The sequence below is a fragment of the Mytilus galloprovincialis genome, chromosome 12 (assembly GCF_965363235.1).
Source record: "Mytilus galloprovincialis chromosome 12, xbMytGall1.hap1.1, whole genome shotgun sequence".
NCBI lineage: Eukaryota > Metazoa > Mollusca > Bivalvia > Mytilida > Mytilidae > Mytilus > Mytilus galloprovincialis.
This window is the reverse complement of record NC_134849.1, coordinates 21076286-21092219: the sequence shown is the minus strand read 5'-3', so window position 1 is coordinate 21092219 and position 15934 is coordinate 21076286. Positions and strand designations below refer to the sequence as shown.

The window sequence follows — 15934 nt, the reverse complement described above, 5'->3', positions numbered from 1 at the left end:
GTATGACCTTCAACAATGAGCAAAGCCCATACCACATAGTCAGCTATAAAAAGCCCCGAAATGACAATGTCAAACAATTTAAACGAGAAACTAACGGCCCTTTTTATGTACAAAAAGAAAACGAAAAATAAATATGTAACACATAAACAAGCGACAACCACTGAAATGTATTCCAGCCAAGGATTATATCATCCTTATAACGTTCCGACATTGCTTAATACATTTGAGGCCTGAAATACTGATTAAAGATATGTATACTGTAATTGTACTTATTTTTGAGGTGAATTACTTTCACAAATTTCGAGTTTGGTTTTTTTATCACGAAAATAAATACACGCGAATCTAAATCCAATAATTTTATAGCTGAAAATTCACTGTTTATCTTTGCATACATCTCTGACGTGATATGACATGTTAATGCCCTGTTAATCCGATTAAAAAACAAACTAAATTAGTAATGCTCTTCAACTTCGTACTTTATTTGGTCTTTTTAACCTTTTGAATTCGAACGTCACTGATGAGTCTTTTGTAGACGAAACGCGCGTCTGGCGTATATACAAAATTTAGTCCTGGTATCTATGATGAGTTTATTTAGTATCAACAGGTGACAATTAAAAACCAAATAAAGATCAAAGAAACAATAATGACTCGAAATTACCTTGAATCATGTAACTTTCTATTGTTGTTGTTATCGATTGATTTACAAACATGTGTATATAGTAGCAGACAATGTTTTGAAAGATTTTCATTTCATAACAATTAAAACTGTAACTATAACTAAATGTTATGAAAATAAAACAAACATAAAAAATACACACGAAGATTATTTCAAATAACCAAAGTTACTACAGTTTTTCTTTTACCGAGTGCGACTCCTGCAATACCCGTCTTAACCCAACCTGTTTTCAAACTGACATGTTTTACATTCTGAAATGCCTGCACTAACCACCCATTGTAATACAATATAACCGACGGCTATATATAACTATATAACTTTTTTTTTTATTTTTGAAAACAAATTCCAATAGTTAAAACCCGCGAACTTGTTTGTAATACATAATAAGTACTCGCGAAAATAAGAACAAATACAGTATTTAGTGCTATGTTTAACTATCCTGCAAAGTACAAAACAAAACATAATCTTGCGTCATTTAGTCTGGGATTGAATAACCGAAACTGTCTTCATTATCAAACGAATACACAGCTGTTCTGTCTTTTTGAAGTTGTTAATCAATTTTACAATAAAACTGAGAATGGAAACGGGGAATGTATCAAAGAGACAACAACCCGACCATAGAAAATACAACAGCAGAAGGTCATCAACAGGTCTTCAATTTAACGAGAAATTCCCGCACCCGGAGGCGTTCTTCAGCTGGCCCCTAAAGAAATATATACTAGTTCAGTGATAATGAACGCCATACTAATTTCCAAATGATTATATTTCTATTAATATATTTTGATTTATAGAAATCGTCATGCCGTTGTTAAAACTCAATTATGAGTCTTTTTTAAATTTTGTTGCCAGTTTTGCATGTATCGAATTCAATGTATATGGCCAAAACTGAAGTTTCCACTTTTAATGAGATATACAAGATCATCTTATTAATGAATACATGTTTGTTCATAATTTTTTTTTGTCTGCCGTTATTTTTATTTTTGAACAAAAACATCATTTTAAACCGAAAACTACTACCCTTGTTTTTGTAAAGTTGAATATGTGTACACGAAAAACTCATTTAATGAGCGGTTTCCATTTTGTGATATGAAAAAAGTAATAAAGAAGAAAATGGATTAAGTTTTCAACCATTGAACTATTAAAAAAGTATTCAAATTGGAATTAGACATTCAGTTTTGTTTTTCATTGAGAACGAAATGTGACCTTTGATCTTGATTTCTGAAACACTGCACCAAATATGATCTTGACGACCAAAATAATCACAAAGTTAACATATTTCCAAATCGACAGATATATGATATAGCCGTGTACTATTGTTGACGATTATTTCTTAATTCCGACTTTGCCACTGGCAGATAAAAACATGCATTGCTAAAATATCCAACAATGTTGAGAAAGCGTAAGGATCTTCCATTTAACTATCCTTTATTAAATCAGTGTTATGTTGCTGTGGTCAAAAAATGTTTTGCGACCTCCGGTTCCGTAATTGTCCAATAGAAATTAGATATGATTTATTTTTTGTTTTTGTCGTCTTAGGAAAAATAGTTATTTACGTCGGAGGAACATCTACCAAAATGTCCTATAATAGTTTACTTCTGTCATGAATCATAACCTGGTTATATGTTTTATTGTTTAAACTAAAGTACTATTTTGTACAACAGGCAATACTCAGGTTAGCACCAGACATAAGGTCAGAGATTGACACGTTGATAGGTTCATTACCTAATGTCATTGATATCATAGATTTTATACGGCTTGAGAAACAGTTGGAAAAAACAAATCAGCATGTGGATACAATCAACAAGAAGTTGGAGACGTTAGAAATAGAAAAAAATAATATAACAGGTATTTCTGATTTATGTGGAAAATGTCACTTTATGGTCCCTAATTTATCTCTTGGAAATCAAATTTCCATGGTTATCAAATATTGTGATACATATTTCTATTCCTACAAACCTTATCAATAACAATAATAATAATAATATTATAATGATAACTAGATTTGTCATTGCAAGCAAAAGCAGATTGCACACTTTCCACATTGCCAAAAGAGCGGCAGCCATTTAGAAAATTCCAAAGTAGTGCATGTGCATCCACCATGTCTCACAATGCCAATTATCATTTTTATAAAGTTGCATTGAGATTGGAGCGTTTTGAAATATGGACATTTTCGCTCTTTCCATGGTTACGGTGGACTTCATAATGCAACTCTGTTCATGCTAGTTACCATTTCCGTAAAGTTTCATCCAGTTTGCAGCATTTTGTTTTAAATATTTGACCTTTTTTGCATGAACATGGTAACAACAGCAATTTTCTTCCAATGTTGCTCGTCGTTACTGTGAAGTTATGAAAAGTTTGAAATTTTTGGTGTAGTTTCAATGGCAACATAGTAGTTCCAATGTTTGACAAAATCATCCAACACCTTTATATAGTTGGCACCTACTTTATTTTAAAATATAATGATTCTAAATCAACAAATCATTGATATCAGGACTAAATTTTGTATATACGCCAGACGCGCGTTACGTCTACAAAAGACTCATTAGTGATGCTCAAATCAAAAACCGTTATAAAGGCCAAATAAAGAACGAAGTTGAAAGGCATTAAGGCCCAAAATTCCTAAAAGTTTTGCAAAATACAGTTAAGGTGATCTATGCCTGAGGAAGAAAAGCCTTATTATTTCAAAAATCAAAATTTTGTGAACACTAAATTTATGAATATAACCATATCAATGATAATTCATGTCAGCACAGTGTTTTATAAAATTACTCGTTATATCCTTCGCATGATTTGTCCTATTTTAATCGAAGCGATATGAACACTCCATATGAGAGTTATTCCCCCTTATGCATTTGATATTAGTAATATGCATTTCTAACTGGTAAACCATAAGTAATAGAGACCTAGGGTCTTTTGATTTAAGGTCCTTGGTCCAAATAATGAAAATTAGGTCAAGGTCAAAGGTCAAGGTCATATTATAACTTTCGATTTTGGCTTTTTTTCATTTCTTTTCAAAAACCGTATACATATCAACAACTTAGTTTTACTAAATTGTTAGTTATGAGATGTCGTAACTTATAAATTTTGGTTGAATGAGTGCGTAAATAATAAATGGGAGTTTTCGCCCATCTTATATTTAGAATTATGTGTAAAGTGATATAACTCTTTAACCATACACATTATAAGACCTTGCATCTTTTGATTTGAAGTCCTTGGTTTGTGACCTTGAAATTGAGCGCAAGGTCATTGGTTAATTGGACGTTCTAGATTTTGAACTTTGCTTTAAATTCATACTTAAACATCATAAAGACATAGGAACTGACATTTTAGACTGATTTTTAATATTTTAATATCAAAATAGATTTTTACCGGTGGAAAGACCTTCAATTGTTTTTATAATTGTACTTATTTTCGCAGCTAATTACTTTCACGAATTTCGAGGTTGGTTTATTATCACGACAATCAATACACACGAATCTAAATCCATTAATTTTATAACTGCAATATCATTGTTTATCTATGCATAGATCGCTGACGTTATATGACATGTCTACAACCCTGTTAATACGATTAATAAACAAACTAAATTAGTAAATGCTCTTCAATTTCGTACTTTATTTGGTGTTTTTTAACTTTTTGGATACGAACGTAACTGATGAGTCTTTGTAGACGAAACGCGCGTCTGGCGTATATACAAAAAAGGGCCATCATTTGTGTGCAATAGACGCGTTTCTCATATTTTTTGAAAAAGGGGGTTGATATTAAAAAAAAAGTGGGGAGGAGTAAACAAATCATTTCATCAAAATTTAAGAAATGAAAAATAATCTTTAACCATTTTTGTTTTGGTAAATTAAGGGGTTGTAAAAAAGAATGGGAGCCATTGTCAGATTTAAAAAATTATCAGCTTTCGAAATAATAATTAGGGTCACAATTTATTTTGATAATTCTTTGTGTATAGTCTAAAACACGCAAGTATTGGGCAAGAACAAGCAATCTTCAGTTGCAAATATATTTAAATCATATAATCAATTTTATGTTCATTGACAACATTTATTCTGTCTAAGAAGCATATAATGTGTCAAATATCTAACTACCATTTTAATTCAGACCTGTAGCAAGCTTGCATAGTGCGTCCATATTTGCCTCAACTGTTCAGGGTTGGACCTTTGATGTCGTATCCAGATGCGTTTTATCAAGTCGTTTCAGTAGTAAAATCTGCGACTTTAGCAGAAAGAAGAGTTTCGCAGAAGCTTTTATTTCATAGAGCAACTATTCAATTAAGGGAGGGTTTAAGAATGAAAGAACTCGAAGTATTAATCTACAAGATTTACGATTAACGTAATATCTATAATGATAGTATCTCAGTTTCTAATAGCACTAGCGTCAATGTAACTTATTCATAAAGCATATTCTATGTGTGTCATGACATGCTTTATCGAATTAACATTAGTGTTTTAAATTATGAAGTATTTTATACTGTTTAAATAGGAGACACTTACCGCTTACCCTGGGGTTGAAGTCATAACGTTTTGCTCAGTGCTCGTGGCACAAAAATCATGCATTTTGATTTGTTAATTTTGGAGTATTAATACAAACAACAAACTCGAAAATTTAATGACTTCAAGGCCTGATCTGGGTTTGTTTCTGGGTTTTGGCAATTAAGTTATTTTTCATCTCCAGGTTTATCTCTTTAACCTTGCAACGACTAATCTATTATCATTTACTAAAACAGATTGAGTATATATCTGTCTATTCAAAGCTATTTTTGCTTACAGATATACAACAACGAACTTTTAAAGAATGGAGAAATACTGACAAAAAATACATTCCTACCTCAGCAACAACGTTTATACTACAATCAGTAAACCAAACGACGGGTGTTATCATTACTGGTTCTCCAGGCTGTGGGAAATCTGTAGCTGCTCATCACATAGCATTAGAATTAGAAAAGAAAAAATACGAAATTATTCCTTGTGATGATCCTACAGAAATCTTTAAGCATTTTACAAAAGATAAATTTCAAGTTTTTGTAATTGATGATGTTTGTGGTAAATTCGCTCTAAATCAACAAAAAGCAGAAACATGGGAGCAAAACGATCGCAATCTAAGTATGCTAATTAATGCATGTGATCAGAGCGATGATGACGACAATGATAGCAAATCAGTGCATAAGTTTGTCATAACGTGCAGAGAGAACATATATGTTCACCATGCTTTCCCAAAACTTACTTTTTTATCACTTGTACAATGCAGCTTTAATACCAAATATAGAATTACTCCAGAGGAAATGAGGAATATTGCATTGTCGTATGTACCTGAGAACACAGTGAACGACATAGAAAATATTTGTCTGTACGATTTTTTCCCTCTTTTATGTTCTCTGTACTGTACAAACCTTAATCAAGATCATAGATTCTTTACCCATCCTGTTGAAATAATTGGAAATGAAATCATAAAAATGAAAAAACGATCTACATCATCTTTTCTCTGTATTTCTCTTCTTGTTCTTAGAAATAATAAATTTTGTATAGACGAATTAAGATCCGAGGATGTGCAACAGCTAGTTAATGCTATATGCTGGGAATGTAAAATCGAACCTGTATCCATTGTAACGATATTTAACAGTTTTGAGTGTCTTAAAGGTGTCTATATTACAGAATCAGATGACTTCTACACAGCAATCCACGACAAAATGTTTGACATCATATCAGCAGCTATTGCACCATTTATAATAAAATGTTTAATAGACCACGTTGATATTGCATTCCTGGCAAACCGTGCGTACATTTCATCATTTACTCAAAATAGTGTTCCTTTTGTTATTCAAATACCACAAGAGTTCGAAAGCCAATTTCTTCAACGACAAATAAAAGATGCAATGAAGGGCAAATACTGGGAAGTATTTGGAAGCATTCAAACAGAAAATGAGGCATATAGAAAACTACTTCTATCGTTTCTGAAAGAACACGACACATGTCAGCAAATTTCGTTTGATTTCGATGAAGATGGGAATACGACTTTGTATGTATCATCTCATTTGGGATACATTGATTTTGTAGAACATTTTGTAGTAAATTATCCGTATCACATAGAGGTTAAAGACAATAAGGGAAGGTCTCCATTTTATGTCGCATGTGAAAAGGGTCAAATTGCAGTCGTTAGATATTTAATGAAATATAATGAGAACATTGATACAAAAAATATGGATAACACAACAGCATTATCGGCAACCTGCCTTAATGGTCACACTGAGGTTGCTCAACTGTTATTAGACAACAAAGCAGATATCAACAGTAGAGATACTTATGGACAAACTGCTTTACATTCAGCCTGCCAAAATGGACACGCAGAAACTGTGAAAATATTGATGGAATTTGGGATGAATGCCAATCAGAAAAATAAAAATGGTAGAACACCACTGTATCTTGCCTGTGGACATGGTCGTCATGATACAGTGAAATACTTACTTGATTTAAATGGTCAAGCATTAATTAGTCGTGTAGATACAACAATAAAAACCGAAAAAGGATCGTCACCTTTACATATAGCATGTTTCAAAGGACATTTAGAGGTAGTAAAGTTATTGATTGACGTTGGTATGAATCTTAATGACACAACAAATGCAGGTTCTACACCACTTTATCAGGCTTGTCTGAAAGGTCATTATGAAACAGTGAAATACTTACTTGATTTAAACGGCCAAACATTGAATAGTCGTGTCGATACTACCATTAAACAGAAAGATGGATTGTCAATTTTACATATAGCATGTTTCAAAGGACATTTAGAGGTAGTAAAGTTATTGATTGACGTTGGTATGAATCTTAATGACACAACAAATGCAGGATATACACCACTATACATGGCTTGTCCGAATGGTCATTATGAAACAGTGAAATACTTACTTGATTTAAACGGCCAAACATTAAATAGTCGTGTTGATACTTCCATAAAAGAGCAAGATGGATGGTCAGTTTTACATACAGCATGTTTAAATGGACATTTAGAGGTAGTAAAGTTATTGATTGACGTTGGTATAAATCTGAATGATACAACAAAAATCAATTCTACACCACTACACATGGCTTGTCAGGATGGTCAATATGAAACAGTGAAATTCTTACTTGACTTAAACTGCCAAGTATTAAATAGTCGTGTCGATACTACCATTAAAGAGACAGATGGATGGTCAGTTTTACATAGAGCTTGTTTCCAAGGACATTTAGAGGTAGTAAAGTTATTGATTGACGTTGGTATGAATCTTAATGACACAACAAATGCAGGATATACACCACTATCCATGGCTTGTCAGAATGGTCAATTTGACACGGTGAAATACTTACTTGATTTAAACGGCAAAACATTAAATAGTCGTGTTGATGCTACCATTAAAGAGAAAGATGGATGGTCAGTTTTACATATAGCATGTTTAAATGGACATTTAGAGGTAGTAAAGTTATTGTTTGACGTTGGTATGAATCTTAATGATACAACAACAATCAATTCTACACCACTTTATCAGGCTTGTCGGAAAGGTCAATTAGACATAGTGAAATACTTACTTGATTTAAACGGCAAAACATTAAATAGTCGTGTTGATACTACCATTAAAAAGACAGATGGATTTTCAGTTTTACATATAGCATGTTTCGAAGGACATTTAGAGGTAGTAAAGTTATTGATTGACGTTGGTATGAATCTTAATGATACAACAAATGCAGGTTCTACACCACTTTATCAGGCTTGTCGGAATGGTCATTATGAAACAGTGAAATACTTACTTGATTTAAACGGCAAAACATTAAATAGTCGTGTTGATACTACCATTAAAGACAAATATGGATGGTCAGCTTTACATATAGCATGTTTCGAAGGACATTTAGAGGTAGTAAAGTTATTGATTGACGTTGGTATGAATCTTAATGATACAACAATAGGGAATTTTACACCACTATACATGGCTTGTCAGAATGGTCATTATGAAACAGTGAAATTCTTACTTGACTTAAATCGCCAAGTATTAAATAGTCGTGTCGATACTACCATAAAAACCACGAATGGATGGTTAGCTTTACATATAGCTTGTTATAAAGGACACACAGATGTGGTAAAATTATTGATCCATGTTTGTATGAATTTAAATGAAACATCAAATGACGGTTCTACACCACTATTTTTAGCGTGCAAGAGAGGTAATTTTGAAACAGTTAAATATTTACTTGATTTAAACGGTCAAACACCAAATTTTCGTGTTGATACTACCATTAAAAAAACGAATGGATGTTCGGCCTTACATGCAGCTTGTGTAAATGGACATGCAAAAATACTAAAGTTATTGATAGATGACGGTATGAATATAAATGAAAGAGACCATTCTGGAACAACAGCTGTTCACTTAGCTTGTATAAATGGACATTGTGGTATTGTAAAGATATTATGGGATAATGGTGCAGAATTACAAATATTTGATAATGACAGACTTACGCCATTTATGTGTGCTAAATACAGAGGTTATTCCGATATTTTGAAACTTTTGAAAGAGTAGATTTAAAAACATTGAAGAGCATAATAAGGATTTATAAACATTATAATCGAGACCCTTTATATTAAGCAACATTTTTGGGATTGGTTTGTGTACTGTATATTTCTGAAAAGGTTTTGAAACGTCTGACTTTATACGATCAAGATGTCTTAATATGTTCAATATGCATATCGTGTTAGTAATCGGGTAAATTTACGCAAATATTTGATAATTTGTGCAATTGATTAAAATACATTCATAGCTATAAAATAAATAAGGAAAACATATGGATGTTTTTCAACTTGTTAGTAAGTTAAAGATGTGAGATTTAATCTATTTGTTAATATGTTTTTGTGATTTGTTTATGAGTAGTAGGATAACTATGTCTAGTATATGAGTTCCTTTCAACGTCGACATGTCCGTCAGACGCGTTCACCTGATCTCGGTTTTTTTTCATGAATCAGTGATGAAGGTTAACGTTGCATGATTAGGTTTGTTTGTAAAATCCGATAATACTATTTCCACAATATGTGGTGTATTGAATAATTTTAAGGGTGTCGTGACCTCATTTTCATGGTCTATAATCTTACCCTGACCTTAATTTTATTGGTCATTGGTCAATGTTAAGTTTATGTTTTTTCAATTACCATAAGCAATAAGTTCACAATATTTAGTTCATGAAATAATTCTAAGGTGTACCTAGCTTGTAAGGGAGGTCATTATGACACAGTGAAATTCCTTCTTGATTTAAACAATCAAATTTTGGATAGTCGTGTTGATACTACCAAAAGAGATATAAATGGATGGTCAGCTTTACATGTAGCTTGTCATAAAGGACATACAGAAGTGGTAAAACAATTGATTGGTGTTTGTAAGAATTTAAATGAAACTTCATATACCGGTTCTACACCCGTTTGTTTTAGCATGACAGAAAGGGCATTTTGAAACAGTTGAATATTTACTAGATTTAAACGGTTAAACATATTAAATAGTCGTGTAGATACAACAAAAAACGCGAAATCGGATTTTCCGCTTTACACTCAGCTTGTATGAATGGACATCTAGATGTAGTAAAGTTATTTGTCAATGTTGGTGTGGACCTCAATGATATATCAACAATAGGTTGAACTCCTCTTATATATGCTTGTGAGGAAGGTCATTATGAAATAGTTATTTTTTTTACTTGAATTAAACGGTCAAACAATAAATAGTCGTGTAGATACAACAATAATAGACAAAAACAGATTTACAGCTTTGCACAGCGCTTGTATAAAAGGACATCTAGATGTGGTTAAGTTATTGGTCAATGTTGGTATGGACCTCAATGATATATCAACAATAGGTTGAACTCCTCTTATATATGCTTGTGAGGAAGGTCATTATGAAATAGTTAAATTTTTTACTTGAATTATACGGTCAAACAATAAATAGTCGTGTAGATACAACAATAATAGACAAAAACAGATTTACAGCTTTACACAGCGCTTGTATAAAGGGACATCTAGATATGGTTAAGTTATTGGTCAATGTTGGTGTGAACCTTAATAGCACATCATGTGCAGGTTATACATCGCTCTATCACGCTTATCAGGAAGGTCTTTGTGAAATAGTGAAACAGTTACTCGATTTAAACGGTCAAACGATAAATAGGCTTGTTGATACTACTAACGGATACTTGTCAACTTTACTTGTAGCTTGTTTCGACGGAGAGACAAAATTGGTAAAATTATTGATTGAAGCTGGTATTAATATAAATGACACATCAATTTACGATTCTACAGCACTATTTTGAGCTTGTCAGCAAGGTAATTTTGAAACGGTGAAATTCCTTCTTGATTTTAACAACCGAACATTACATAGTAGTAAAGATACTACCAAAAGAGATGTGGATGAATGGTCAGCTAAACATGTAGCTTGTCATATAGAACACACAGAAGTGGTAAAATTATTGATCGATGTTGGTATGAATTTAAATGACACTTCAAATCACGGTTCTACACCACTATGTTTAGCGTGCCAGAAAGGTCATGTTGAAACAGGGTATTATTTACTTGATTTTAACGACAGCATATTAAATAGTCATGTCGATACATAGAAAAAAACGCAAAGATGGATGGTCAGCTTTACACGCAGCTTGTATCAATGAACATCTTGATGTAGTAAAGTTTTCAATGTTGGTGTGGACCTTAATGGTACATAAGAAAAAGGTCATACTCCACTTATTCAAGCTTGTGAGGAAAGTCATAATGAAATAGTTAAATTTTCACTTGATTTAAACGGCCAAACAATAAATAGTCGTGTTGATACAACAATATCAGTCAAAAGCGGGTGTACAGCTTTACACAGAGCTTGTATCAGTGGACATCTAGATGAACTTAAGTTATTGGTAAATGTTGGTGTGAACCTTTATAGCGAATGTGTGCTAAACACAATTTGTTTCCCATATAATGGGACTTTTAATAGGACAGTTTGAACAACATTACGAAGAGTAAGATAAAGAGTGTATTAACCTTGTTATTGTGACCAATTAAGCAATATTTATCAATTATTGACTTTTAACGTGGTCATTACTTTATATTTGGATCTGTTTAGGTTATATTGACCAAGGACGAAGTATAACTTATTGAAGGAGTGAAAGTCTTTGATTTATTTTTACCACACACATAAATATTGTATTAGGAAAATGGCCTTCAATGCTTTTTCTGTGTATTTTTGAATTGTGTTTTACTAGAATGTTTACATGCTATTGAAAATATACAATATTTTTTTACAATTTCAGCTAACGATGGAGTCGAAGGGGACTTTCGGCTTGCAATCCGTCCGTCTATCTGTCTATTGTCTGTCTGTTCATCCGTTAGTCGGGCAAATCAGTTGTACACACTTTTCTTCATTCTTGAAGATTTTGATTTGATATTTGATATATAGTTTCATCATGAAAAGTTACAGATCAAGGGCGATTTTTGTTCCGGTTTTATTATTGTGCACAGGGTTATGGTCATTCGACTAACAAAATTCGCTACAACAAGAATATAGAAAGATGTGGTGTGAGTTCCAATGAGACAACTCTCCATCCAAATAACAATTTATAAAAGTAAACCATCATAGGCCAATGTACGGCCTTATCAGCTTTCAATACTGTTTTTCGTCATGCTTGAAGATATTAACTTGATATTTGTAATGTAGTTTACACCATGACAAGTTACAGATCAAGCTTGCCCTTTAGCAAAAATATTTGCTAGCTAGCTAACAATGGATGTCAAGTTAATTTCCGAAATATAGAAAAGAAACTTAAGTTGAAAATCAGATGCAAGACTTACAAAACGTGTGAAATTAAAAGTTTTAATGATTGTTTTTGATTTTTGTTTTACAGGTTTTTAAATATTCAACGAAAGTCACAGCATATGAGACATACGGATTACTTTCTTGCGCCGGCGGCGAAAACTATTTGTTGAAAACCTTTTATTTCAGAAGGCAGATCAGCAGAATGCCTCATACCTTGTAAACGCATACCTTAAATTATGACATTGCTGTCTGTCATATGTCCTTTTTCATTGATATCATTTTAATGGTCCAGCAACTGCTTGAAAAAAAAACTTGTTTGGCATATGAGTTTCTGATTTATAAGGAATAATTGGACAACTATATCTAGTATCAGGATTCCTTACAATGTCAACATATAAAAAAAAGGATGTTAACTGTACGATTACCAATGAGACAACCCACACACCAGACGAAACCATTCAACACATATATTTCAAACTATAGGTCAGCGTACAAACCTTCAACAATAAGCATATCCAATATCGCATAGTGAGCTAAAAAAACAAATGTAAAAACAATCAAACGAAAAAGATAACGGCCTAATGCATGTATAAATAATGACAGATTTTTTTTTATTTAGCACAGCAACCTATGATAATCATTGAATGACACAGGTTTCTGACTTTGAACATACACATATAAGTGTAGAGATTAACTATGTTAGTGGTTGCCAATTCTCCCCCTGATTCTAGAACAATAGTGAAACGGACCAACGCAAGAACTGTAAAATATATAAAAAAAACCAAAACAAGATCAACAGCAACAATCAACAATCACTCAAGTACATTCTCCTCATTTTGAACAGGCACATGCAGAATTGTGCTGTCAATTTGTGCTTGTCCCCTGCACTTGAACATGTATATTTACTTGTGGAGGATGGTATTCAGATTTCAACACTTTTTTATTATATCATATGGATACTATCAATAACCACACGAAAGATCACAAAATTAAAAATAGTACATGAAAAGCAAACTTTTTAATGTGTATCAAGCCAAAAAAAAAAATTTAATACTTACACATAACAATGTGTATTGTTCAGAAACTTGTCAATCTAATTTATGTTAACATGATAGAAAATAATGTGATTCTACATTTAATTGTCGATTACTTATCCGTAATTTGGATGTAAAGCAGAAATTTGTCCGTCATTTTCAGTCTTTTAGTCAATGTTTAGACTTTCTCCACTGAGGTTAATTCGGTACTGTTGAGATGATTCGCTTGCAAAACGTTTAGATGTGTTCAGATTGTTCAGTATTTTTTTTAATTTAAGAAAATAAACGTAATAAATTGTCAGAAAAAGTTCTAAAACGTACTAAAAAAACTTCAAACATTTGGTCTGCATAGTTATAAGTTCACCGTGATGAACAAGTCTGAAAATTGACCAATACTGAACACGACTGAATAATTTATTGGTTTGACTTCTGAGATTGTGCTAAGATCTAAATGAACACTTAAAACTAAAATTTCATATACAAAATGCATGTATTTCAAGCCGATATCATACGAATCCGTCATCAACGGATGACTTTGCTGAAAGACAATAGCAATAGAAACTAAGGAGTTAACAAAGACTTAAAAACCCAAAGGAAATTTACATCAACATTTCAACAGTTATACAAAAAATGTAAATAAGAAATAAGAAACAAAACAAGGAATCGGAAGTGAAATTAGGTGCTCCCGAAGGGTAAGAATTTCCTGCACCGTATACGGCACCCGTCGTGTTATTTCTTTGTTAGATCGATAATGCTGGAAGGTTTTTATGAATGAGGAAGAATATCAGATATGATATCTGACACACTTTTGTCATAATGGCCAATCAGCTCATGATGGCGACCATATTTTTTTTGAGTGATGACCTTAATCTGATAGATTCATAGCCCTGTCTTTATAGCAACTTTTGAGAAAGCAGTATTCCTCATTCAACAAAATCAACGTACTTTGAGCTAGCTCTAGAGTAACGTATCAATTGAGACACATGTACTCCATATACTGGTGCCGCTGAACCTGTTTAACTTACCTGATAAAGTTAATAGGTTTGATTCTTTCCTTGAACAGTTGACAACTCACTTAAACGTTAACTGACAAATACATTCAGTCTAAGGGTTAGTTATGATATTGTGTATTTCACCATTATTTCAATATAATGCCACTTAGTTGACCCGCTCTTTAAGGAAGCTGGCTTGTCATGTTTTAGATTTTTTGTCAGATTTTCGATATCTTTTAGTTTTATCCATTTAAATGCCTTGTAAAAATTTGCCCGGTGACCCCCATTTTTCTTTTTGTAGTGATAATCCGTCTGTTGTAGTAAAATCTAATTACTTTTGAACAGTTTTTGAGAACTTCAACTTGTCAATGATGAAGCTATGAAAAGTCAAGAGAGAATATTTTCCCGCCAAAATTTTAATGGCTAATATCTCGATAACAAGCACGGTGACATATATATATATTTTTATCTTTGGATTCCTTTAATAATCCCCTATCTATATAAACTAGTGTTTTAAAAAGTTAATTAATTTGAAACTGAGACCCTTAAATTCTAAAAAAAATGCGTTCAAAAGTTTTTCGTAAAAGAAGACATTTTTTTTAATTTTATGTCCGACACAGGCAGTGTAGTTAAGAGAACTAAACCTCATTTAGGGCAATAATTCGTCAGTCGCAAAGAAGGTCTTTCAAGTCACAGGAAAACGAAATGAAGTCTGAAACTAGCGTAAATATGTTGTGTATTTCAACAACAACAAAAAACGACGATATGCAATCTCTCGAGGATGAATGGCAAAGTAGATTCACTTGTCTTAGTGAGGTAAAACCTGTTGCACCAGGCACATACGTTGTATATGAATCTAGGAAGTGAGTTGACAAAAAAATTTAATGAGTCACATGAATCTTTAAACAAAATGCAATGAGGATATCTTGAATTTGTTCCTTAAAAATCGTAAGGCTAAAAAACGAAATTGAAAACCATACACATGCTTTGGGTTTAATCGTCACAAAGAGGTTTGTCATAGGCTAACTAATTTAAAATATGTATAACACGTCGACCAGTTTTAGAAAGTGACGAGACTGTGCATGATATATCATATGTTTTTTTTTAACGTATTTGTTATTCCAAAATTTATAACTACCAAAAAAACACAATACTAAAATAGCTTTCAACAAGAAAACTCTGTGTCAACTGTAGACAATTTTTTGGAGTTATATCATGTATGAACATTTGTAAAAGACTGTCTAAGTAAATTTTAACTATGAGATATAATGCCTTGGTATTTGCCAAAATATTTCTTGTATCAAAAGTTTAGTTCATTGTAGTAATCCTTTTTACAAGTCAGAGTTAATACGTACCGATTATCAGGTTATCTGCATGTTGATATCGTAAAATATCAGCTGCGAGACATAATATGAAGCTTTTTGTCGAG

General features: G+C 32.4%; 1 protein-coding gene and 1 long non-coding RNA gene across 2 annotated transcripts in view; both read left to right on the top strand.

Annotated features, from left to right (window-relative positions):
• LOC143053951 (uncharacterized) overlaps window positions 1-15934 on the top strand; it is a 71083-nt gene that overhangs the window by 32055 nt on the left and 23094 nt on the right. The window lies entirely within an intron of this gene.
• LOC143054563 (uncharacterized) lies at window positions 5954-9478 on the top strand. Its single transcript, XM_076227581.1, has one exon. It carries the CDS (start codon window positions 5964-5966, stop codon window positions 9219-9221), a length of 3258 nt encoding a protein of 1085 aa, XP_076083696.1. The 5' UTR covers window positions 5954-5963; the 3' UTR covers window positions 9222-9478.

What these genes read in the sequence shown, in the direction of transcription:
- LOC143054563 (XM_076227581.1), top strand. Translation starts at nt 5,964, where the DNA reads ATGAGGAATATTGCATTGTCGTATGTACCTGAGAACACAGTGAACGAC.